We start from the raw sequence: 24,267 nt of genomic DNA, 5'->3' as shown, positions 1-24,267 counted from the left end.
AATACACTAGTTGAAAGAATAAAAGGGCATCCCGGTGCACTAAGCTCCTGTTATGTGCAGGATCAGGGGAAGGGCCGGATCACAAAGATCTATTGTACGCATCCTTACCTTACATTTCTGCAAGAGGCTGATTTCATAGCTCGAACCCGTGACTTATGGCAGCAACTTTAAGATTCTTCAACCATGCTAGTATTTGACCTAAGGACTAATTTTATCAAACTTCTTCTCATTGCTCTTAACACCAGTAACAGTCGCTACAAGTTCGTCTGTCTTCCCGTTAATCTTGGTTTTAGTGACAACAGGGATGGTTTCGCTTTCCCTCCTATTGCTCTTCGCAGAAACTTGATAGTTTCTTTCTCTAAAGTTTTTTGAGATGTGCCCCTCCTTGCCACAATTATACCACTGCTTCTTTGTCAACCCTTTTTCTTTGCTCCAACTCTCTTCTCATGATTATCATTTCTGCAGCGATTGCAACAATCTTCTTCCACTCTTTGTTGATGCATTAACATGTCGAGAGACAGAACATTTTCATGCACTAACATTGCATGACAGTACTTCCAAGAGGGGGAAAGTTTGTGGAAGTTCTCATTTATCCAGATTCCTGATGCCATGAGAGAACCGGCAATCTTGTGAACCTGCTCAAGAATCGCTATGCCATCAACCATTTTGAACTACAAATATTTGTTAACTTCGGAACTCTTCAATTCGTTCCAAATTCCTCATCATAAGTTGATCAAAGCTCTTCTCACAGTTCTTTGGCACTGTAACTCTTCTTTGAGTATTCTTCAAAAAGCTTGTCGGATAGAGAGTTCAATATGTTGTAAGAGCAAAGGTAGTCATTATCAACCCATTTCTGTCAGTTTTCAAGAATGTTCGGGTAAGGCTCACTGAGCACATATGCAATATTCAATTGCTTTTGAAAACTTTGATCTGATGCTTCCAGCAATAATAATTTTTTCCATCAAGACGAATAGTAAGTCTTAACAGGAACAAGGCTCTGGGCAGGGGAAGTTGTAACGAGAACTCAGTTGTATTGCGCAATTCGAAATACCAGTTTCCTATGTTGCACGAACTCTTCAAAATGCCCGTAAGGCTCGAATAACTAGATAAGTGAAGATAACTGATCAGCTAGCTGATAATGTCTATGTTTGCGCTGACGATGCACTAATAGTATCAGATTACGTTCGCCACTTCCGAATTCAACTTGGCCAGCCAACAACTGTAAAATCAGCTGCAAACTTTGTTAGTTCGTTACCCTATAATAATAAGGCTAAGCGTCAAACAGGAAGGATTGTGTTAGATCCAGTTTTAATGATGCAAATAATATACATGTGCAGGAAATCAATTACAAGAAGTCAAGAAGATACCACAAGACTGCTGGAGTCAATCCTGATGAACAAGGGAAGAAATCAATCAGCAAAGATTACCATACAATCAGCAAATCTGGACAACTAAGGAAAGGACTCGCAAATCTGGAAGGAATTCAAGCAGTCAATCACTCAGCAAAGAGTAACGACTAGCTGCGATGGAGAGAATCAAGCAAGCCTAAATTTAAGGCACAAATCAAGGCCAGCATTCCGGTAGATCGAAAGTTATGAGAAAATTGGTATGTGACTAATTTTGGAAGAACCAACAATCAAGGAGCAAGTCTTCATTCATACTTCTGCTGAAGGAAGGAAATCAAGGAGAAGCAACGGCTAGCTATCTTATTCTTGGAAATAATCAATTTCTTTCCAAGGATCAGATCTCTTGGATTGTCAGCCTCGACTATCCATCAAAGTATTTATACCGCCTTAAACCCTAGTATGACATACTTTGATCGAACCAAAAATCACTCTCTTTATTCTACTGCAAACAAACATTGTAGTTCACTAAGATCTGTTGTGTAACAAGTCAGGGAAGAAAAGAGAGCATAACACTGGTGAGATATTGTATCAAAAACGAGTGCTAGAGAAACTGTGTGCAAATTCACTACAACTGTACTCGGAGAAACACATTTACTAAAATAGAACTCCCTTGCAACCCAAGGAGACTAGACTAGGATTCACATTGAATCCGAACCAGTATAAAATCTTGGTGTCTTTAATTCATGCATTTACTTTCTGCAATTTACTTCCTGTTACTATATCTGTTGAATTATTATATCTAGTCGACTTCTCAATAAATTAGTCAACTAAAAAGCGATTAAGTTTAAATATTTACAATTCACACTCCCCCCTCCCCTCTTGTACTTTCAGATTGTTGGTGGATGGGACAAATATGATGAGGGTAACATATATGGGATTCCTGTTGGGGGAACAGTATTAGAGCCGCAACGTTTTGCTATTGAAGGGGTGGAATGAAAAGATACAATGGGTTGTAAGGCATGTAGCAGGCAAGCAACAAATATCCATAATATATAGAATCCTTCTAACGTGCAATGTGTACTACATTTGGCAAGAAAGAAACTAGAGAATATTTCGTGGAAAACAAAGAAGCTGGGAAGAGATGACTAGAATGATAGTTCAAGAGGTGCACTGTCGAGGAATTTTGAAATCTAAACTAGTTAGGAAATTACAGGATTTCAAGTTTTACCTTTAGATTGTTATAGCAAAGTAGGCGTGTAGTAATGAGGACACTAGATTTGGGGCTGCATGTCAAAATCTAAGTGAGTATTTGATAGGGTTGTTACTATACTTGTATATTTTCCCTAGTAATAATAAAATTTAATTACTAAAAAAAAGTTGACATTGGAAGAAAAATAAATCTCTAAGAAGCGGACTGGACTTTACAGTTGGATAAGAATAGCAAACCAGCCTATGGTTTAATAACAAAGAGATTAATAATCTTCTAAAACCTATAATCTCCAATATGATACCAATAATTCTCTTATATAATGGAATTAGTAATCAACTATTTGTATATATAAAATCAAAGTTTATTTTTACCCTATTTGTACAGTGTAATTGTTCGATGAAGTGGATTCAATTGAACTCCCTTCAACACACTTAGCTCCGCCACTGCTCCACGTCTATGGGATAACTTTGCTCGCAGATACATGATTTAAACTTGATGATTCAAAATCTTTGAGAGGTTTAGGAGTCAATCACTCAAATGATCACTCAGTTATCCCAAATTATCTCATAAACTTGATGGTTCAAAATATTAAAAGTTTTTAAAAAATAAAAAGAAGATAAATATTTATAATTTGGAGGGTAAAATAGGTGGCAATCCAAAATTTGAAAAATCTAATTGAGTGACCTTATGAGTGCAATAGGCATAGTTCAGTGACTTTGTTGTTACAAACGAAAGAAAAGTGACTTTAAGAGATAATTTGGATAGTTGAGTGACAATTTGAGTAATGGATTAGAGGTTTAGCCTAAGTACATTGTACTGTTGAAATTATGAATTCAGAATTTAATATCAATTGAAAATTTAGTGGTATTTTGGGCAACTGGGTTAAATCATGAATGTTAAACCTACTGAATATGCCTAAATTAAATTCCACTATAGCTTTTGTTTTGATTAAGAAATTGTTGTATCTATCTCGAATTTTTCCGTCGATTTTGGTCAAAGTACCCAAAATCAATTGACAAAATCTGGTATGGATCTCATACCCACACTCATGTGTCAACACGGGTGCGACAACACAAAATGAAGAGTCCGAACAACTAATTAGAACATCATAAATCTACAAAATAAAAACAAACAAAAAAAATAATAGCTGATTTTACACTAACGTTACAAATAACCCGACAATTATTCGATTTACTCTCATTGAAAAAGCCCATTAGAAAATGAACCCTCTGCTTCTTGTTGTTGAGGCGGTGGGTTGTCTGCTGGAAATTGTTCTTCAGCTACAAAATCTGTATTATTTAAATGGCGGAAAAAAACCCGTACCTCGTATAAAATTTAGAAATTTTTACTTCCTATAGCAAAGGTTAACACCTTATTTATTTTAAATAAATATTATTTAAAAAAATTATATTCTATAGATACCTTTTACTGTTTATAATAAAATATCTAATTTTGGTACCTCCTACCCTAAGCCACTAAATACGCTATTCAGTTACACTATTTTCTTTCTCTCTCTAATTTGACACATGTCCTTCTCTCTTCCTGTCGCGACCCCAATCCCGGTCGTGATGGCGTCCAACACGATGCTAGGCAAGCCCGACCAATTACCACTCACAATCCCTTCTTATTAGAATTCATTACCAATTTTCAAAAATAGATACCAATTTAATATCAAACAAACATCCCGGCAAGGGAACAATGGTGAAAATAACATATGAAGCGCAATAAACCACAACAGAGTCATAACAATTATAATACAAGACTCACGGGCATGTTTGACACCAACGTATAGATACTCGTCACCATGCCTATACATCGTACTCCACAATTAACATGTAGCAAATAAGACAGAACTCCTAATCCCTCAAGCTAAGGTTAGACCAAACACTTACCTCGCTTTGCAACCAATTCAAAATTTCAACAAGCCTTTACCCCAAGAATTAGTGCCCGAAATTCTCAAATCTAGTCATAAACAATTCGATTTAGTTAATAAAAATTATAGGAATTAATTCCATATGAAATTCTACATTTTCCATTAAAAATTCGAAATTGCACTAAAACTTCATTTGTGGGGCACACGTCTCGGAACCTAACAAAAATTATGGAATATGAAACCTCATCCAACCACGAGTCCAATCATACCAATTTTACTAATATCCGACATCAATTCGACCCTCAAATCTTCAAATTAAACCAAGAGGGTTTTTCAAAATTTTCCCAACTAAAATCACCTATTAAATGCCAAAACTAGTAATAGATTCGGGTAATCTAACCAAAATTAAGTTAAGAACACTTACCCCGTTGTTTTCTCTGAAAATTGCCTCTCGCCGAGCTCCAATTTGATAAAAATGAAAAATGGGACGAGTCCCATTTTTAAAACTTAAGAATTTGTCCAGAAAATGTCGGGGGCACTGTTCATGGTGCTGTAAAAAAAAAAAAGACAGCAGTTTCCCAAAGAGAATTTCAACAGCTTTTTCTACCCGTTGACCTTCCGAAATCTACCCGAGGCCCTCGGGACTTCAACAAAATACACCAATAAGTGCTAAACATGATACGGACCTAGTCGAAACCTCAAATCGCATCAAATAATGCTAAAACCCTGAATCACACCCCAATTCAAGCCTAATGAAACTAAGAACGTCCAACTTCTATATTCGATGCAAAAACCTATCAAATCAAGTCCGATTGACTTCAAATTTTGCACACCAGTCATAAATGACATAACAAAGCTATGAAAATTTTCAGAACTGGATTCCGACCCCGATATCAAAAGGTCAAATCTCCGGTCAAACTTAAGAAATCTTTAACCTTAGATTTCTAGATTTCGTTAAATGGCGATAATTTGATCTAGGGACCTCCAAATTCAATTTCGGGCATATGACCATGTCCCAAATCACGATACAGAACTATCGGAATGGTCAAAACTTTTATCCGGGTTTGTTTGCCCAAAATATTGACCGAAGTCAATTCAGTTGAGTTTTAAAGCTCTAGTTCACAATTTAATCCATTTTTCACATAAGAACCTTCCGGAAAATTATACAGATTGCGCATGCAAGTTGAGGATTTATTGATAGCGCTTTTCAAGGTCTTAAAATACCAAGATAATTATTTAATTTAAAGATGACATTTTGGGTTATCACACTTCCAAATAATACCGGATTCATTGACAGACCATCGCTTCTCTTGGCTAGGATTTGGGAACCTCCTCCTCTCCGGCGAAATCCTGTTGTATGTGTGTGTGTCTCTCTCTCTCTCTCACTCTCTCTCTCTCTCTCCTTTCATCTCCTAGATTTTCCGTCGGATTTGAACTTGGTTATCTCAATTCCAAATTCAAAAATGGGGAAAAACGATTTCTAACCCCAAAGGCAATTGCAAATCGAATCAAAGCTAAGGGCTTACAAAAGCTACGATGGTACCGCCCTCTTCATCCTATGATTGTATTTTTCGTCATCCTTTGAAAATACACGAATCAAAGCTAAGGTCTTACAAAAGCTACGATGGGTTTTTGCTTGACGGCGGATTCCCCGGAAATTAGGGTTTGTTCTTGAACAAAGATGACGGATTTTGGGGATGAGCAATTTGATTTTCTGTTAATATATTTTAGTGTATTTTCAACATATCACGCTGTATTTTCATGTATATCATTGTATTCATTGTCTTTTTTTTTTCATTGTAATTCAATGTATCTCGTTGTATTCCATGTATTTCATTGTATTCACTGTCTTTTTTTCTCATTGTATTTCAATGTATCCCATTGTATTCTATGTATTTCATTGTATTCATTGTCTCTCTATATGCCATGAATGTATTCATATGTTTTTTTTAATTAATATAATTTATGTATTCCGATGTATTATATAATATTTCTGAAGATTGCTATGTTTTTGGACTATTTTTCGGTTGAGACTTTTTTATAACTGAAAAATTTAAAATTTGTATGTTATAATTGAGTTTGTTGGGTTATATTAGGAGTCTATTATGTTAATTGATTCAATTTCCGTTTTAAAACCAGTATAATCTCCTATTTCGCGCCGTGAATATAGTCAAATACAATAATCTGTCCAACTGTAATCTCATGTTTCACTCCATGAAGACAGTCGAATACACTCTAATACAACAACTAATTAGCTGGACTGCCCTGATTCACGCCTATTTTTGCTATTGTATTCGTGAATACAATAGGTTAAATACATCAAATACATCTTATAACCACAGAAAAGGTATCTATAATCCGTAATATAGCAAATGGTATTTATAGATGGGGAATTACTACTAAAAGATAGTGCTTTATGAAAATCTCTCTAAAATTTATTTGAGGTATTTTAAAATCTAACCACTTTACAAACAGAGAACCCCGCCGGTTATTTGTGCAAAGATATCTTTATAAAATGGCCAAATTGGTCCTGAGCTTCAATCTCACCATTTGGTAAAGACGAAGGCACCACTACATCTGCAAAACATCAGGTTAATTTTTCTCTTTAATTTCTAGTTTCGTACATTAATCCCTCAATTTATTCAGCTCTAATTCTCAAAATTATCAAACGCCCATTTTGCAGATTTCTTTCACTTGTTTAGTATTACCAAATGACACGTATCAAAGTGTTTGTGAATATGCCTCAATGTAAGTTGTTAACTTTATGTCGAAATTTTACTGCTGGTCATGTTGTATTCAAAGCTATTTTCGAGATCAATCAGGTATATATTCCTAGCTTTCTATATACCATCCATTCCATTTTATCTGACCGGATAAATCAATTTAAAGAAAAATCTAATCTACATCGTCTTTAAAAGAGAAAAAAATATAGATACAAAAACGTCAGGTTAGATTATTCAAAATGTGGATATGCAGGGTATCGATCCCCGTATCTACCATTTGAGCTACATCCCCTTGTCAACACCATTCTTTGTTAGCGTTTCGATATAGATTTGGTTGAAACTTGAAAAAATGAGTTTTTGAATATGAAATGAAAAATGAATTTTTAAAGTTGAAATTGTATTTGGACATGTATTTTACTTGAAAAGAATTTGAAGTTTTGTGAGTAGAAAACTTCAATAACTACTTTAGAGCTGTTTTTGGGATTTGAAGATTTTGTTTTCAAAATCTACCAAAAATGGTTAAAATTTATAAACAAACAAATATTTGAAGATAAAATCTGAAAAATATCTCCCAAATTTTATGGCTAAACGGGAGCTTATATAGCTCTATATTTGGCCTATGCAGAAGATAGCTTGATTGCGAGACCCACCCATCGAGCAGGGACGAAAGTCAGTTGGTAATAAGACGGTGTCGAGTGGAAGGGCCCTTCTGTTAATAGGAGCGGAACTTATTCTTTTTTCTAACAAAAAATTTTCGTCATATGTGTGCTTTTTGAAGTATTTTATTCTTAAGTATAGGTATGATTTTTTTAATTTGCGTGTCTATTAAGCAAATAAATTGCAATTTTTTTTAATTAATAATTATCTATCTTTATACTTCAGATCTTGAGTGATTAATAAAGGAAAATATTTCAAAATCAAAAGTAGTTGATTTATGGTCAGATGAATGAATAGACGGAAGCTCGACTAAGAGTTGGTGTAATCGGCGTCGAAAATACAGTAAAAATTCTGGAAAACTGGTTGCCTTGTTGGAGAACTATTTCAAGTGAAATAAATAAATTTTATTGACAAATTCTCAACCTTTTTAACGAAGGTCATGTCAACTTCAACTTTTAAATAATCTTTTTCAGTTACTTTTGTTTTTTAACTTCAACCAAATATTATCCAAATACCTAATAAGGTTGTGAAAGAGAGAGTTCCTACACGAGTCAAGCTAAGCTAAATGTTTGTATGGTTCAATTTGATTTTATATTTTACCGAGTTTAAAATCCTATTTCGGCTAGATAATATTTGAGAAATTCGCGGTTTAAATTTTTTTACAGTTTACAAATCAAAATTTTAACCTAATTACTCCAGGTCTGTAGTGTTTTGAATTGGATGCAAATTATTTTTTACTCTTAAGTACTGTTGATTCAATCTCGTATGGAGTTCCAGAGCCAATTGATTCAATCTCTTTCGGATATTTTTAGCAGATTTCCTTTTGGTTAATAGGCAATAGCTTGCTTTGATCCTTAATGAACCAATTTTAAACATACCTTCATTGGCTTAGCATCTTGTACTATATAAGCAGGTTCTTCACATTTTTGTTTGAGACTTTAGGCTAAGTTTAATTATTGCTCTTACGGTCCCGATGTTTGACTGGACACGAGTTTTAAAAAAAGAAAAAAAGACTTTTAAAATTTGACTCAAAAGTACTTAAGATCATACAAGGTTCTTTATTTAATATTTTATTATTATTCTACCATTTATTAATTTAACCTTTTGTTCCTTCATATAAATAATGGACTTAAAATTTATATGCAAATTAAAGCACTTACATACAAATTAGCGAAAAATAAACACCAAAACAAAAAAAAGGAGGGGGGGGGGGGGGTGATTAGTTTAACAAATTAAGCATTCATTGCTTCAATCATGAGGAGGGAGTTGGCTCATATCTGGTTCAATCCAAATGCAGGATCTTGGTTTGTCCAAGTTGTAATAATTTGGACTTGAGAAAACTATATTGAGATAGTAATCCATAGAGTAATATTTGTGACGCGCCAAACAATAGAAAAGACCCTAGTTTTTGTCATGAAACATTGGAAAATATATCTTATTACCTAATCCTTGTGCAACACAAGGTTTCAAGTAGGAAGCTCGAAAGCTCGCAAACAATATTTTATTATCCAAACTTTTTATTTGTTCCCTCTTCAAAACCCCTCCATTCATGTTGTTTCTCCAAACCTCTACTTTTCCTTCTTCATGAGTTAAAAATACAATTAATATTCCTCCATTATCAACATCTTCTACCGTGTAAATCTGTTGAATTGAGCTTTGTTTTTGACGCGACAAGGGATTTCCATAAAATTCCCACGTAGGTGTCTCTAAAGCTGAGTTTCCTTTGATACTTAGTATTCCCAAATTTTCATTATCACCCAATACCCAGACAATAACGTTTTTGAAAATACTGGATTATTGCAACCGAATAACATGAACAATTCTTGGCTATTTCCGTTTTTGTTAATAAAGGAATGATACGTCCATCTACTATCTCCAAGTTTGATGATGTATCCGGTGGTGGAGAGCCAAACATATCAAAACCAACGACAAAACAATCCGATGAGGAGGAGTCCGGGGGACACGAAAATGTCCAAGAATGGAAAGAATTTTCCACCTCCACCAGTAGATCAGAGAGTTTAATTATGTCATTGCTAATGGGATCGAAAAAGAACATGCTGCGGTTGTCATGACACATGAGCAACCAATTAGATTTTGCACTCCGAATTCTTGAACCCCTTAATTTTGGAATAGTTGTCTTGTGAGTTATGGCATTGTCGAGAGGATGAAAGAATTCTACAATGTCATTTTCTCCTTTTAATGTCATCAAACAAGGCGACAAGGAATCAATCAGACCAGAATTCATCATAATCTGTACCCTCCTTTCACTTTAAATTTACTCTTTTGAGAAGAAGAATAGTGTGAATAGAAGTGCGTGAGAAAGATTTGCTTAGACTTCAAAGCTTAAATAAAGTGAAAGTTATACCAAACCAACTAGAATTAACAAAAGGATGACGTCCTTTCCTTAGTTAAACTGTAATTGGAAAAGGACTACGTACTTACCTTATTTAAAAGTTTTTTTTGTGTGCAAAAGATGTGATATTATATAATATAAAGGTAGAATGTGAATGTTAAAAGGAGTAGGAGGCATCAAACACAACAACTTAGGGGGACGACCTCTCTGGACGGATCATAACAAAAAGGGGGTTCTGAGGGTAGACTAGTAGTTGGGTCCGTTCCTGAAGGATAACAAAGAAACCCGTCGACGGTGCTAGTTACTACAAACCCAAAGTGTAAAAATATGTTTTAACGTTATTTATTATGAGATCAGAGGAAATCCTAATTATGTATCAGAAATTAAAAAGAAAATTCCCCTTGTCGTCTTTCCTTGTATTTGAGCTAATTCTAACTCCTTTGCCTTATCGTACTTGGAGTCCTTTACTTATTCTATTTGATGAACTATGACCGACTCATAAAAAACTCGAGCCGCACTAAAACAATTTGGTATTTTGTTTTGTTTTTTCAATTTATTAGGTCTGTATACTGTAAAATATTTAACCATTTTTGTTCTTGTTTCGTTACTCGATTTAATTATGTCTTTATTTCGGTATAAGTTTCGCTAATTTGCACATTCATTTCATTTTAACTAGTTAAGCCTCTTACTATCAATTATTGTATCTTACCATCGCGGGGTTTTTTTAACTAGTTAAGTAATAATATAGACACCAAAAGAGAGGTCAAAAGCTAGTGAGTATGGCATCAAATCGAATTTTAATTAAAAATTAAATTTTGGTAAAACGTTCTAATGAATAACAAAGTCCTAAATAGTGCATCGTCATAAGAAGAGCTCTCCAATCTTCACTGCCTTCTTCATCGACTTTCTTATTAGGAGTTATGTCAATGGTTAAGAACAAAATATTGAATTATTACTAGATAGAATTAAACAGTAATTTCAGGTGTTATAATTAAAATAAAAAAGCAATATATATATATAGGTACACCATAATCTAATTAAAAAGAAAGAGGCATCAAAGACAACATATTAGAATGTGAAAAGCCATTGTTGCAGATGTGTGCTCCCTATTGCTCGTCAGATGTATTGTAGAGATAGGTTGGAGTTGAATCTTCTTGGGAGCAAAATGCAAGAGAAGGATATTGGGATTAAAGACCAAAAAGTTCTTATATTTAATGTGGTGGCATGCATTGTTACTTGATAGTGGTATTTTGGAGAAGTCAAATGTGTATAAAATATTAACCTTATCACGACCAAAATTCCACTACAGGCGTCGTGATGGCACTTAGTCTGTAAGACTAGGTAAGCCGATTATATTTACAATTCAAGCCATTATTTTTAAAAAATAGATAATTTAATACAAGTATCGAAACCAACAACGAAAATAATTATAACAACCTCTTAGGACTGGTAATACAGAGTCATGAACTCTAACTGAATACATGTAATAATCTCAGGGATCGAATATAAAATATTATTCAAATAAGAGTTGACAGTACAATAAAATGGAAAGACTCCAAGGGATTACGACGATCAAAGAGCTCTACCTTGAATCCTTGTGATCACACTCTAACTATGTCTGAATCTGATATCTCCAATACCCAGCTCTGCACAAAAATGTACAAAAGTATAGTATAAGTACACCACAGTCAGTACCCAGTAAGTATCAAGACTAACCTCGATGGAATAGTGACGAGGTACAGTCAAGACACTCACTAGTCAAACAACCTGTGCAATATAGACGTATACAATAGTACTGGAAAACCACTAGCAATAATAGCAGCTAAAATCAACCAGCTATATAAATAACAAGGCAACAAGAATACCATAAATATTGCTCAAACGAATAAGGAGCGCAAGTATAACCAATTAATCAAGTCCTTCAAATATATGCCTTTTAAATGTAAGTCCTTCAAATATAAATTTTTGGGATAATATATAAAATCCTCCCCGACATATGACCATATTTTCAATTACACACCTTTTCTTTCGGGGGTTCTGTTATATCCCTGAACTATTTTAAAGTGTAATAAACACCACCCTAAGTGCTGACGTGGCATAGAGAGTGTGCACACTCTCTTAATGGCAAGTGGAAGTTATCTCAACATATATCATCTTGAAAGTGACAGCTGCTTGAGACTTTCCTTTAGAATTCTCCATTGCCCATCTCCAATGTTAGCTCCATGAATTCAGACCATGTAGTTGCTACTAAAGCCACATTGGGACCATATTCTATATCCTTTGAGCATAGACACATTCCACAAAGAGATAGTTTGTTCTCTCATTATGCGATTGACACATGACACATATTATGTCCACTGGCATACCCCATTGCACAAGTCTATCACTTGTAAGTAGTTTGTTCTAAAAGTACATCCACATCGTAAACTTAGATTTGGCTGTTGCTTCATTTCTAAACATGAAGATCTTCCATTCCACTCTAGGTAGTTGCCCCAACATCTGGTAATAGATTTGTCTGATCATGTTGCATTTTTCTTAAGCCATTGTCTGACTTAGGCCCAATATATCCCTTGCTCCAATCAGCTTTCTGACCAGCCAAGAAGCCTGTAGAGGAATTGGCATGTCATTTGGCTGTTGATATTTTATATAATAGGAATGGATCTACCTAATCCACAGCTTGTCCACCTTATGTGAAAGATCCTTACCAACTAACTACTAAAAAGCAAAAAAGAAAAACAGACTCAAACCCTTAAGAAGGTTGTCATGCCATCCATCATTAAATAAAGCCACCCAGTTCATACAAATTCTACCTTTGGAAAGAACCATGGCATTAAGAAAATCAAAAACTTATTGTAAAAACTCAAAACGAGAAGCTACGAAGATAAAATAAAAACCTAAGAAAGGAAAAAATGCGGAAAGTAAAATGAATATGTTCAAGAGGTGATTTAATCGAATATACAATAGGGGAGATGAATATATACATAAGAACATAACTTTTATATACAGATGCAAGATAAAAAGTATGAAAAATGCAATGAAATGCTGAAATTATATACATACCAAAGATAAAAAGGAAAGAAAGCATAAAATCTGTCATATGTACAGTCATCCAAATGTCTAAATAGGGCTACCCCCTCAAATGAAATTTGGTATTGTCTTCAATGTCAACTAAACAAAATAAGCACAAAAATAGAGGAAAGAGGAAAAAGAGACTCCCTATGGGCCGTCTGTCTGCATAGGATCCTGAGTCTAGGTCCCTGGGTCCTCTGTATGCTCGAAAACCTGTGACTGGCTCCCTGTGGTTTGTGGCTCAGCTGGGACCTGGGCCTGGACTGGCTCCTAGGCTGAATCCCGGGGCTGGCTGGAGGAACCTCCATGCGGGTACTCCAACTGAATAACTGCATCGTCAGACCGAGGGATCACCCTCTTCCTCTTGGGAGGCCTCTCGGACTCCTGCTTTGGCTGGGGCTAGGCTTCTGGTGCTGGGCCATGAAATAGCAAATCTAAAGGCAGGTGATCCGCCTTCAATCTCTCACACTTAACTTGTAGCTCCTTCACCGATTCTTTTGAAGCCCGAGTCTTTTTCATCTTCTTTGTCTCCCTAGCAAGCTCCTTGAGAGCCTTTCCATGTGAATCAACAGCATCCATACGCAATTTATGGTTCTCAAGGATCTTCTTCTAGTTTTCCAAACGATCCTTGAGAGTGTCCTTAATAAACTATGGGACCTATGGAGGAGGATGTGCTGATTGAGTTGCCATAGTAGTAGATAATACAGACAGCTTAGAAGTAGTTGTCTGCATCCAGTTGTTGATGCTGGTGAGGGCCTGGCTTAGATGGTGGGCAGTCAAAGGGTAGGCAGTGGTGGATGGTATCTCTGGAGCTGTGGAAGTGGATGGACCTGGGGCCATGTCTGCTGCAATGGAAAGAGGCTGAGTAGGAGCCACTACCATTTTTGGCTCTTCAGACTGGCCAGTTGAAGTAGTGGCTTTGCCTTTGGAGTGCTTCCCCTTAGGGTTGTCATCGCCCTGTAGGTTGTACCATGAGAAAGGTGCCTTTGCCTTCACTTTCACAACAAATTTGTGCTTCTCCACATTTAAGTCCTCTAGGTACATCGTCAGGAAGTTTGGGAAGGGATAAGATCTGTCACCTTCGTTGACTACCCGTGTAATGACTCGGGACATCACACTCCCGACATTGATCAGGTACCCTGCCATGATGGATGCTTCCAAAATTTCCCGGTGAATAGGGAGTGAGTTGTCTTGGGTGGTGGGGTCTAGTCTACTGCACACAAATGTCTCCCACCCCTTAGCCTCAAAATTCAACATTCTCCTCAATATCTTCACTACCGCAGTCAACCACTCGGGGGTGGTACCTGGGATTGCCAAGTACTCCGCCAACCAAGGACGATCTTCTTCACACAATTTCATCTTGTACAAGTATAAGGACTCATCCTCCTCCTTGAAGCCTAGGTTGTCATTGATGGTTTTGCCATTAAACTTCACCTTTAAATTCCGCACTTTGGTGACTGTGGTGCCCTTTTTTATTTAGGCCACATTGATGTAGAACTCTTTCACCAAGTGCTCATTGGCATTATCCACATGGCCTATGAAGTAGTCACATCCAGCTCTATCTCCGAATTGCCTCAGCACATTGGGGTTGAGAGGCAAAAGGTCCTGGGCGATGATTTTACGCTCAAGTATCAATCTCTTCTTAGGCCACCACTCTCTGAACTTGTGGTAGGCAAACTTACTCACGCCTACGGGTTTCTAGTCCTTTTTACCACACATACTTGGGGCTTACCCCCTTCTGCTTCTTCGCCTTCTTCTGCTACTGCACCATCTCCAGTTAATGAAGCTATAGGAGAGGTGGAGTATTCATTTCCACTGCCGGCAACTGAGCCCTCAGATGACTCAGAAGATACATGCACTGATGCTTAGGCAGTGGGGAAAGGTGGAGGTGTATCTCTAAACCTATTTCTCTCCGGCCAGTCAGGAATATACTCTGGAACGGAGTCTGAAGAGACCTTCCGGGAAGGCTCATACTCACTCCCCGATTGGTCAATTGCTCTGTCTGCAGCTCTTATGATTCTCCTTGTATTTTTTATGTTTTGTCTCACTTTTGGGGTCAATCTTATCATTCCTTGTTTCCCACCCCGGGAGGACTCTCCTCGTTATGTTTGTTTACCACTTTTGCCTCGTGATTTTACCATTGTCTACTAACAATATTCAGTTATGCTTTGTTAGTATCAGTAGAAATAATGAAATGCAAAGTTGCAAACAACTTAAGTGTTGCAAACTGCGGACCGCACAAAATGAAGTGCGACCGCAAAAAGGCAACCGCGAACCGCACAAAATTATTTGCGGTCCGCACAGAGGTGGGGTTCAGACTACCCATTCTTTGAATCTATGCACCGGACAACACAAAATGGCATTGCGGTCCGCATTGAGGCACCGCGGACCGCACAAAATCCATTGCGGTCGCGATCTCAAATGTCAGCATTCAGAACTTTGTCATTGCAGTCCGCACAAAATAGCATTGCGGACCGCACAGGGGCACCGTGGACCGCATAAAATGAACCGCGGTCTGCACTAGGTGCCCCGCAGCAATACCAACCTAAGGTTCATGTTTTGTTCATTTTTAGTCCAATTATTCACCTATTCATGATTCCCTAAGTGTTGCCTCAGTGTTTTAACTACCTAGTCCTAATTTTTTGGTAATTAAAATTTTCATTTCTCAACAAATATGTACATACTATACTCGAGCTTAATCTGGACATACATCCCACATTTTAGCTCCACTTCTGACTTCATCCACTACATTACAAGAATAGATTAACTAACTACTACCTATAGAATGAACCTTACATACTAGGATAGTAGTTGAGTTCCCGTAATCTTCTTTGTATCCTGTGTTTGATTTCTCCTCTCCCATGCACATCCTGCGTAATTGCTCTACTTAGAGTGACTTCTGATTGTTGAAGTCTGTTGAAAATCCTGCCATTCCTTTCTTGCCATATGTAATACAGTGTTCCTGCCAGCACAAGTTTATATCGCTCAACTGTTGTGCTCCTCCCTCTATAGTACTTCCCTGCCCATTCAAGCTCATTTGACCATATCATTGGTTGCCTCTAAATGCCTTGCCTGTACTATTGCTGTCCATATTCTCGATGCAAAGGTACATTAAAAAAATAGATGATCCACTGTCTCCTCCTCACTGTTGCACAAAGAACATGTTACATCCTCTACATAGCCCAACCCTCTCAGCCTGCCTTTTGTCATTAATCTTCTGTGTGCAGCTAGGTAGACTATGAAGTTCCATTTTGGTATCCCAATACTGCTGTGCACCAGTTTCCTCCATGGTACTCTATCAAATTCCCCCCTCAATTTCCCATAAATATTCTTGATAGAAAAGTTGTTTATCTCCTCTACATCCTCCTCTGTATAGCCAACTTCCTCAAAGTATTTCTTGGCTTTAAGTATCTTCTGCACTATCCAAGAGTCTTGTTTTGGTGCAGTGTCACACAATGTATTCTGCTTTTTATAATACACATGTATCCACTGTAAGCACGTGATTTTTGCTTCATGAACAATCACTCCAAAAGAAATCAAAATAATTGCAAATGGCCTCGCCGTACAAATTTTCAATTTTTACGTGACATGTGCTGGTAGTCCTTTGTGTTTCTATCCATTTTTCATTGAATCTTATCAAACAAAAATACAAAATAAGTATGTCGTGTGTAATCGGGCCGTAATTTGGTCTTTAAAAGAAAATTCACAAAAATATGCAACTTTTATTCTAGGCTGTGATTTAACCATTTTTAAAATTTTAGTATGTGTGTGATAATTGTTTAGGTGTTGATTAATGGGTGTTTTAAATTCATTTTAATTTAGTTGTATTTTAAAATCAGAAAAAAAAAGAGAAAAGAAAAAAAAGAAGTGAAGAAATCGGATTGGGCCCCAAAATGAGGCCCAAAGCCAATGCAAGACCCAGTCCAAGCCAGGCCTGCCCAGGCACATCCCGAAACGACGCCGCATAAGGCGTCTGATCTGAGCTGTTCAATCACACTCATCCAACGGTCCACATCCGCACCCGTAACCCGACCTGTTTAGCCGGTTCAACCCAACCCCTCACTTAAACCCAAACGACCCCGTTTCTATACCAAACGACCCCGTCTCGTCCATCACCAATAGATCCAAGCCGTTCAGATCACTTGATCTAACGGCTCCGATTTATCTTCCCATTCCGTATATAAGCCCTCTATCATACCCCACGCCCCCTATCCAAACGCCTCCCCCTTTTCCCTTTCACTTGAACCCGGCGGCATGGACGCCGGTGACCACCTCCTTAACACCCTAGGACCACCTCACTGCCCTGAACATGGATCTGCTATCCTTGTGCCTCGAATCAGTCCCTAGTTTCTCGAATCTTCATTTGAAGATTCGAGTCGAACTCTGACCTAACACCAAACCACACCATATTCGTACCAGACACTCCCCTGACCTCCCTCGTGACCAAACCAAGCTTGGTTTGGTCCGAATCTACCCACAACTCCTAGAATCTCAAATCTGAAGATCCAAACCCTAGAACACCAGAACCTGGGGAATCTGACCTATTTCATAGAGGGTTTGGGGTCTAATAGACTTCAATCAGGGTGTTCCCGGTTGAGAACACCCCGATTAAAGTCTGTTCGGCTTCAAAAGGCCAAATCTGATTCGGACCTAGTTTGACTTCTGTTAAAATTTTTAGTAAGTTTTCCTATTTCTTTTTTTTTTGTTTTATTTGAATACTGTTTGAGGATTGCCAGCATGTGTCGTTGTGTTTGTTTGGTATTTTCTGGTATTTTTCTTAATTCCTTCCATCTCTGTCAAAGACCTTTTATTTGGTCGTTTGTTCTTCTGTGTATGTGAATACATCTGGTGATATACATGCTCGTTAATTAGATTAGTCGACCAATAGTTAATTCATATAGGTTCCCAGTAATTGAACAAAAGTTGTCTGAAGCCATTCAGGACCCTGTATGTATTGTTTATATGAACGACTAATTATTACCTGTTACGATTAATATAGTCGAGTCGATGTATGTCGTCAATGAGTTTCAGCCATTAAATGGTAACAACTTGATTCATGCTGTTTGTTTCTGCTGTGATCGTATTTGAATTCCATTAGGAACTGAAGTGTGTTGCCTATTGATTTTGTTCAATTTGAATAAAAAAAACATTTAGGGGTTAAGTTATAATGGCAGTTCAGACTTTGGTCTTAAATGGATGGCATGTTTACTTGGTTCAGATTTCGGACAGCAGGTGCTTGGTCAGCTGATTAAGGAATTTAAATAATTGGACAGCATGTGCTGTCAGATTATATTCCTGCTGCCCATGCTTTACTAAAGGAATAAGAGATTAGGCCACTTTAACAACAAAATAGAGAGGAGCTGTCAGGGAATCTCGTGGGAGTTTTTGTTTAATTTAAATAGCTGAGTGGGAAAAACAGCAGGGAGGGGGAAATTCTGAGTTGTCAAACAGACTGTAAAGTGATGAGTTTAGGCTATAAAAGAGGCAGACCTTCCATTAGAAGAAGAGGATTTTGGAGCCTGGAGAGAATGTTTTCTTAAAAAAACTGAAAGAAAGAAACAAAAAGAAATCTCAGAACATTGTAACAAAGACTGTCTGAAAACAGCATAAGAATTTAAGCTGGCCAAGCTGTCTTGGCCAATTGCTGTTGGTTATTTGCCGAACTGTATGTGATTGTTAAACTGTTGGTGCTGTTACATTCAATATTCTGGGCTTCCCACTGTTGTTTTCTACTCTATTTCTGGGATTTGACTGTTTGATGCTCGATCATCTATGGGCTGCATTGTTGTTGCTGTGTTGTGACTAAGTTGTTGTTGCTGTTAGTTGCCTGCTGCTGATACTCTTTCTCTTCCTCTTCTTATTGTCCTAATATCCAGGTACACATTCTAAATTCACTGATGTAATGATGAGTTTGGAGCTGAATAAGGGCATATAGAGTTTTGTAGTCTAAACATCAATACAGTTACCTGTATTCTGCTGCTGGTAGTTTAGAATATTTGTGTGTTGAACAGGTAGATACTGGCTTTTAAACCATGTAATAAAACAGTGTTCATTTCATAAGGAATTTAGTCTGGTAATCTATGGTTGTATATAAATCAGGAAGAAGCTAGTTGGATAGTAACAATTATCGGCCAACAGTGGTTTCCCATAGGGTCTGTTGAATTGGAAATGCATTAAGTACATTAGCTTCATCTTAACTCATCAGTTGGTAATGCACAATTCAAATGCACTAAGCAATTTGGGTTAAAGCAAAAAGGAAAAATCGTGTAGTCAAACATGTAGTAATATCACATTAAGTTAGATAGGTTCGTTTCAAATGCCTCGTTTTTTTTTCAAGCATCAAGCATGTAAGGAGTAATTAACTGAACCCCGTCCGTATGATGAACAAGGCCGAATATGTTTAACCTCCTCACATAATATAATCTGCTTCGATATCATTGTACGTTAATCTCGTGTTTCAATTTTCCTTGAATAATAGAATATAGAACAAAAATAACATTTCTTTGTACAAACTCCGTTGCAATTCTCCATTTGTATCAACCGTAAATTAATAATTAATAAACTACGTTTTTTAGCATGTAAATAATTAAGAAAGTTTTCTTTTATTTTTAGAGACAAACCTAATAGAAGAAATGTAGTCACTGTAGGTTTATCCTTTTAAATAAAATGAGACGAGCCTCGCCAAATAAAATGCACAGATTGCGGGGCCCTCACAAAAAAAAAGTGTGCTTTAATTACTTAGAATTCGGGATGTGCCGTTTAGCGAATTTTACGGCCTTCCCCAAAATAACAAGATGCTAGTTGTTTTAGGCGCGCCTTTAATAATCTATCTTCTTAAACTCGGGTGTGCATTTCATGCGACCCAAATCCAAAATCCCAAAACGTCGAATAAAATATGTTCCGGATTGTGGGTGCATTTCATGTGACGCAGTCCAAAGACATGTTTTAAGCGATGTTCACATTCTTAATAATAATAATTATGAAAGCAGTTAAAAGATAAAATTTGCACATAAGTTCACATTTGTACAAAATCAGATAAATAAACCGAATATGACAGTCGAGCGACCGTGCTAGAACCACGGAACTCGGGAATGCCTAACACCTTCTCCCGGGTTAACAGAATTCCTTATCCGGATTTCTGGTACGCAGACTGTAATATAGAGTCATTGTTTTCCTCGATTCGGGATTAAAACTGGTGACTTGGGACACCCTAAAATCTCCCAAGTGGCGACTCTGAAATAAATAAATAAATCCCGTTTCGATTGTCCTTTAATTGGAAAAAACTCCCTTGTAACCTCGCGGGTGCAGAAAAAGGAGGTGTGACAGCTCTGGCGACTCTGCTGGGGACTTCAGTGACCCAGAACCACTAGTTCAGGGTTAGAAATTCGAGCTTAAATAAATTGTTATTTTCAACTTTATCTGATTTTGTTACATGATCTGTGCTCAATGTGCTAACTAACTGCTTTACCGCTTTGATATTTTGTGAACTGTATATAAATTGTGCCGAAACCCATATCCTCTCTGAGTCTTCTAAATCATGAAGAAGGGCGTACTTCATACGGCTTCTTTTCTGTATAGTGTCAAATCCCAATTTAGAACGAGGTTCGGACAAGTTGCTAAGCCGGTGAAGCTTCTGTATTCCCGGTACGCTGCCCCCCTCGGCTCGAGCTGTCCGCTCGGGTAAGCCAGGTCTAGAACAAACACCCAGGTTCTGAACCTAGAATAACTCAACTTCATGCCGGATCCCTAGTAGGAACGCTTATTTGCATCATGTGCATTTTTGACTTAGGGGACTCAACACAGGGGTTGGGTCCGTCTAGGAATAGAAACCTGAAATAGAAAAGGCCATCCTGATGCATCCTGCTCACTGCTTGTGCATTTATTTGCTTCGAACATCCATGATGACCGGTTTTGAATATTGGGAAATTTTTACAGAAAAAAAAATGATGACAAAGTTCAAATAGAAGAGAAAATGGGTATATTTATTTTTATGGTTTGTTTTACTAAAAACAAAGGAAAAGAGAAAAAGAGAAAAATAGCAAGCTAAGACTGAGGAATGAGTTTCTATTTTAATTTACTTTATTTTCAAAAAAAATAAAATAATAATAAATAAATAAACTAGTTAGTTTATTACCCGAACTACGTCGGTTTGATTCTCACCAGATGTGGGATACGTAGGCAACCCTCATCGGGTCCAACTCCCTTTTTCATTTTACCAATAATGATATACCATAAAGTATATATGTATATATATATATATATATATACACATGTATATAAATACATATATTGTTTTTTTCAAAGATTTTTGTTTGGAGTCTAAATAAAGGTTTTTGTTTTCGCCTAAAAAATCACCTTAATAAATGTGCAGGATGAGCACAGAGCAAAATGAACCATTCTCGGCCCTCAGCGAGGTCCTTCTACAACTCCACATGTGGTGGAATGATTTGGAAGCCGACAGCAAAGAGATAGTGGGCAGAATATTGGGAGGTTTTGTCAATTTGCTGAGTATTAAGCCAAAGACAGATATTCTTGAAGCTCTAATACCATTTTGGGACCCAACCCGCAATGTATTCCGTTTTGTTGACTTTGAACTTTCACCGACACTAGAGGAAGTCGCCAGATATGCGGGATTGAATGGATGGTTAAGAGGACAATACCTACTTTCGCCAAGGCCGGTATCTTCGCACGCATTCCTGGATTTGCTAAGCATCAGTCGGAAGGTACAACACGACGATTTATCGAGAGGACGTTGTGCTCTCCAATTCTTGTATCAACGATACGGAACTTTGAAAGGTTTCGAGGAACCAAACCTTGGACTAACTCATGGCGGGAACAAAAACAAATGGGAAGCAAGACATACTTTGGCTTTCATCACAGCATTCTTGGGAGTCGTGGTCTGTCCACGGGAGGATAAAAAGATAGAGATAGGCCTTGTAGGGATGGCCGATGTTGCAATCAAAAGAACCGACATTACTGTGGTTCCTTTGATTTTGTCTGAAATCTACCGAGCTTTGACTATATGCCGAGAAGGAGGCAAGTTCTTCCAAGGTTACAATCTGTTACTTCAGCTATGGATGCAAGAACACCTCCATCACCGAGTAGGATACATGAACCACGGGTTGACTGAGAGGAATTGTATCAGCGGCTTCGAGAAGCGCATGACAGGTGCCAAATTTCCTGAAGGTGTCGAAGCATGGTTTACACGGTTAAGGTCAACAACAGCCGACCAAATTGAATGGGCATTCGGTTGGTTGATTGATACTGAGGTGATCTACATGTCGGCTGAAGAATGTCATGTTCTCTTAATGGGACTTCGCAGCATCTAGCCATATGCTCCTCATCGGGTATTACGACAGCTGGGCAGGTTTCAGGTAATCCCTACTGATGAAGATCTGAGCAAGCACGCCATTGAGCTAAGCCCGGGAGTCATTCCCGAGGGAAAGATTAGAAAGCTGTGGCACGAGTGTAGATTCTTGGAACCCAATACCATGGTGCGAGAACTAGCTAAAGGTGAGGTAGACCCAAAGTATGATGCTTAGTTCGAAAAGAGATTCCAGATTCGACAGAGACCTGCTAAAAGAGCTCACATCCAACAGTTCACGGATGATTCACAGGAGCAATGGGGATGGTTAAAAGGGGAAGAAGGTTACCGGGTTGAAATCGGGAAGCTAAAGCAACAAGTTGAAATGCTTGTATTTGTGAACAACGTGCAAGTCGCCTCGGAGCAGGCTAAAAGAAACAAGCTAGCCCAAGAGAACCAGACACTAAAGGCCCGCCTATGCCAAGCCGGCAAAAGTAACATTGACCGACAGAGACGTCGCTCCGACGAAAGATTGATAGCAGGTTTGAAAAATCAGGTGGTCCAAAGCCAAGAAGAATTAGAGCAATCAGAAGCTCGCGTAGCCAGGATGAAGGACAGATGGGCAAAATGCACAATGGCCAGGAGGCAGCGTCTGCAACAGGTCATAAGGGCTTATGAAATGAGTGTCGGGATATTAAGGAAAACGAACTCCACTCTACATGATCGGATCATCAAACAAGCACGAGATGCCCAGGCCGACAGAAGACATTGTTACGATGCAATGGCCTGCATGGAAAGACAAATGGAGTTGTTCCAGGATCGACTTGCCAACAATGCTCAAGCACTGGGATTAAAGAACTGGCAAATAGAGAAATTATTCGCTGAAAGGGACAACATTTGAGGAAGGATCGACGAGATTGGACATTACATCTACATGAGATGCTTAGCATGCGAGCAAATGCCTCGGAAAACCCTCCTTGATTCCATCATGGGCTGCATCCAGCGGATCATGAATGAAATGAAAGGCTTGCAGAGAGACCTCACACCTAGAGCCGCGAAAAGGCCGAATGATGCCTCGCGGGCCCTTAAGTTGGAAAATTAATCCTTGCTCAAGTTCTGTTTATTTGGCTTTGTTTTCCCATATGTTGTTTTCTTTTCTTTTAGTCAAATCAAGTTAAAAACTGTGGGGTCTGTACTGTTGCTACTTTTGTTTGAAATAATGTGTAATAGCAAATTTTGATAATGAAATGAAGTGACTCCAGAAGAATTTTTGTGTCTTTACTTTGTGGCAGAACTACGCCTGGTCTGATTCGCGCGGGGACGTGATACGTAGGCAATCCCCATAAGATTTGATCGCTTTTAATAAAGAAAGAAAAGAAAATACAAAAATAAAATAACAGAAAAAGGGGACAAATGAGCAAACCGGGATGACGCATGTTGTTAGAAGCGAAGCATGTAGAAACGGTTAACTGCCTAAGAGCATTGCATCATCTATGTGTTGAGATCAAATCTGTTAAACTCTAACGCTAACAAAGTTTGTTGTTGTCTGATCCAGACAGTTAGTTGTTAAAGAATTCTGGCAACACACCCTTACTAAACCAGATCCAAAGGACCAGTAGCAATAAGCATGACTACTTCAGAGAATAGTAACGAGGAAGAAAGGCCGATGAGCCAGTTGTTGAAAGAAGCGATGGAAAAGATTGAAAGGATAGGACTAGAGATGAATGCAATG

At 37.8% G+C, this 24,267-nt stretch overlaps 1 protein-coding gene and 1 pseudogene across 1 annotated transcript in view; one reads left to right on the top strand and one right to left on the bottom strand.

Annotated features, from left to right (window-relative positions):
- The window catches only part of LOC142164986 (F-box protein At1g49360-like), a 1,153-nt gene extending 982 nt beyond the window's left edge, over positions 1-171 (top strand). Inside the window, exon 2 of the mRNA XM_075223643.1 lies at positions 61-171. Within this exon, the coding sequence (XP_075079744.1) occupies positions 61-171 (111 nt within the window). The remainder of the gene's footprint in view (positions 1-60) is intronic.
- A 27-nt stretch (positions 172-198) lies between these two features.
- On the bottom strand, positions 199-13,810 carry LOC142164985 (uncharacterized; annotated as a pseudogene).
- Positions 13,811-24,267: the final 10,457 nt, after the last annotated feature.

Source organism: Nicotiana tabacum, chromosome 10 (assembly GCF_000715075.1).
Source record: "Nicotiana tabacum cultivar K326 chromosome 10, ASM71507v2, whole genome shotgun sequence".
Classification (NCBI taxonomy): domain Eukaryota; kingdom Viridiplantae; phylum Streptophyta; class Magnoliopsida; order Solanales; family Solanaceae; genus Nicotiana; species Nicotiana tabacum.
The sequence above is the reverse complement of the archived record's forward strand: the minus strand, read 5'-3'. Positions and strand labels throughout refer to the sequence as shown.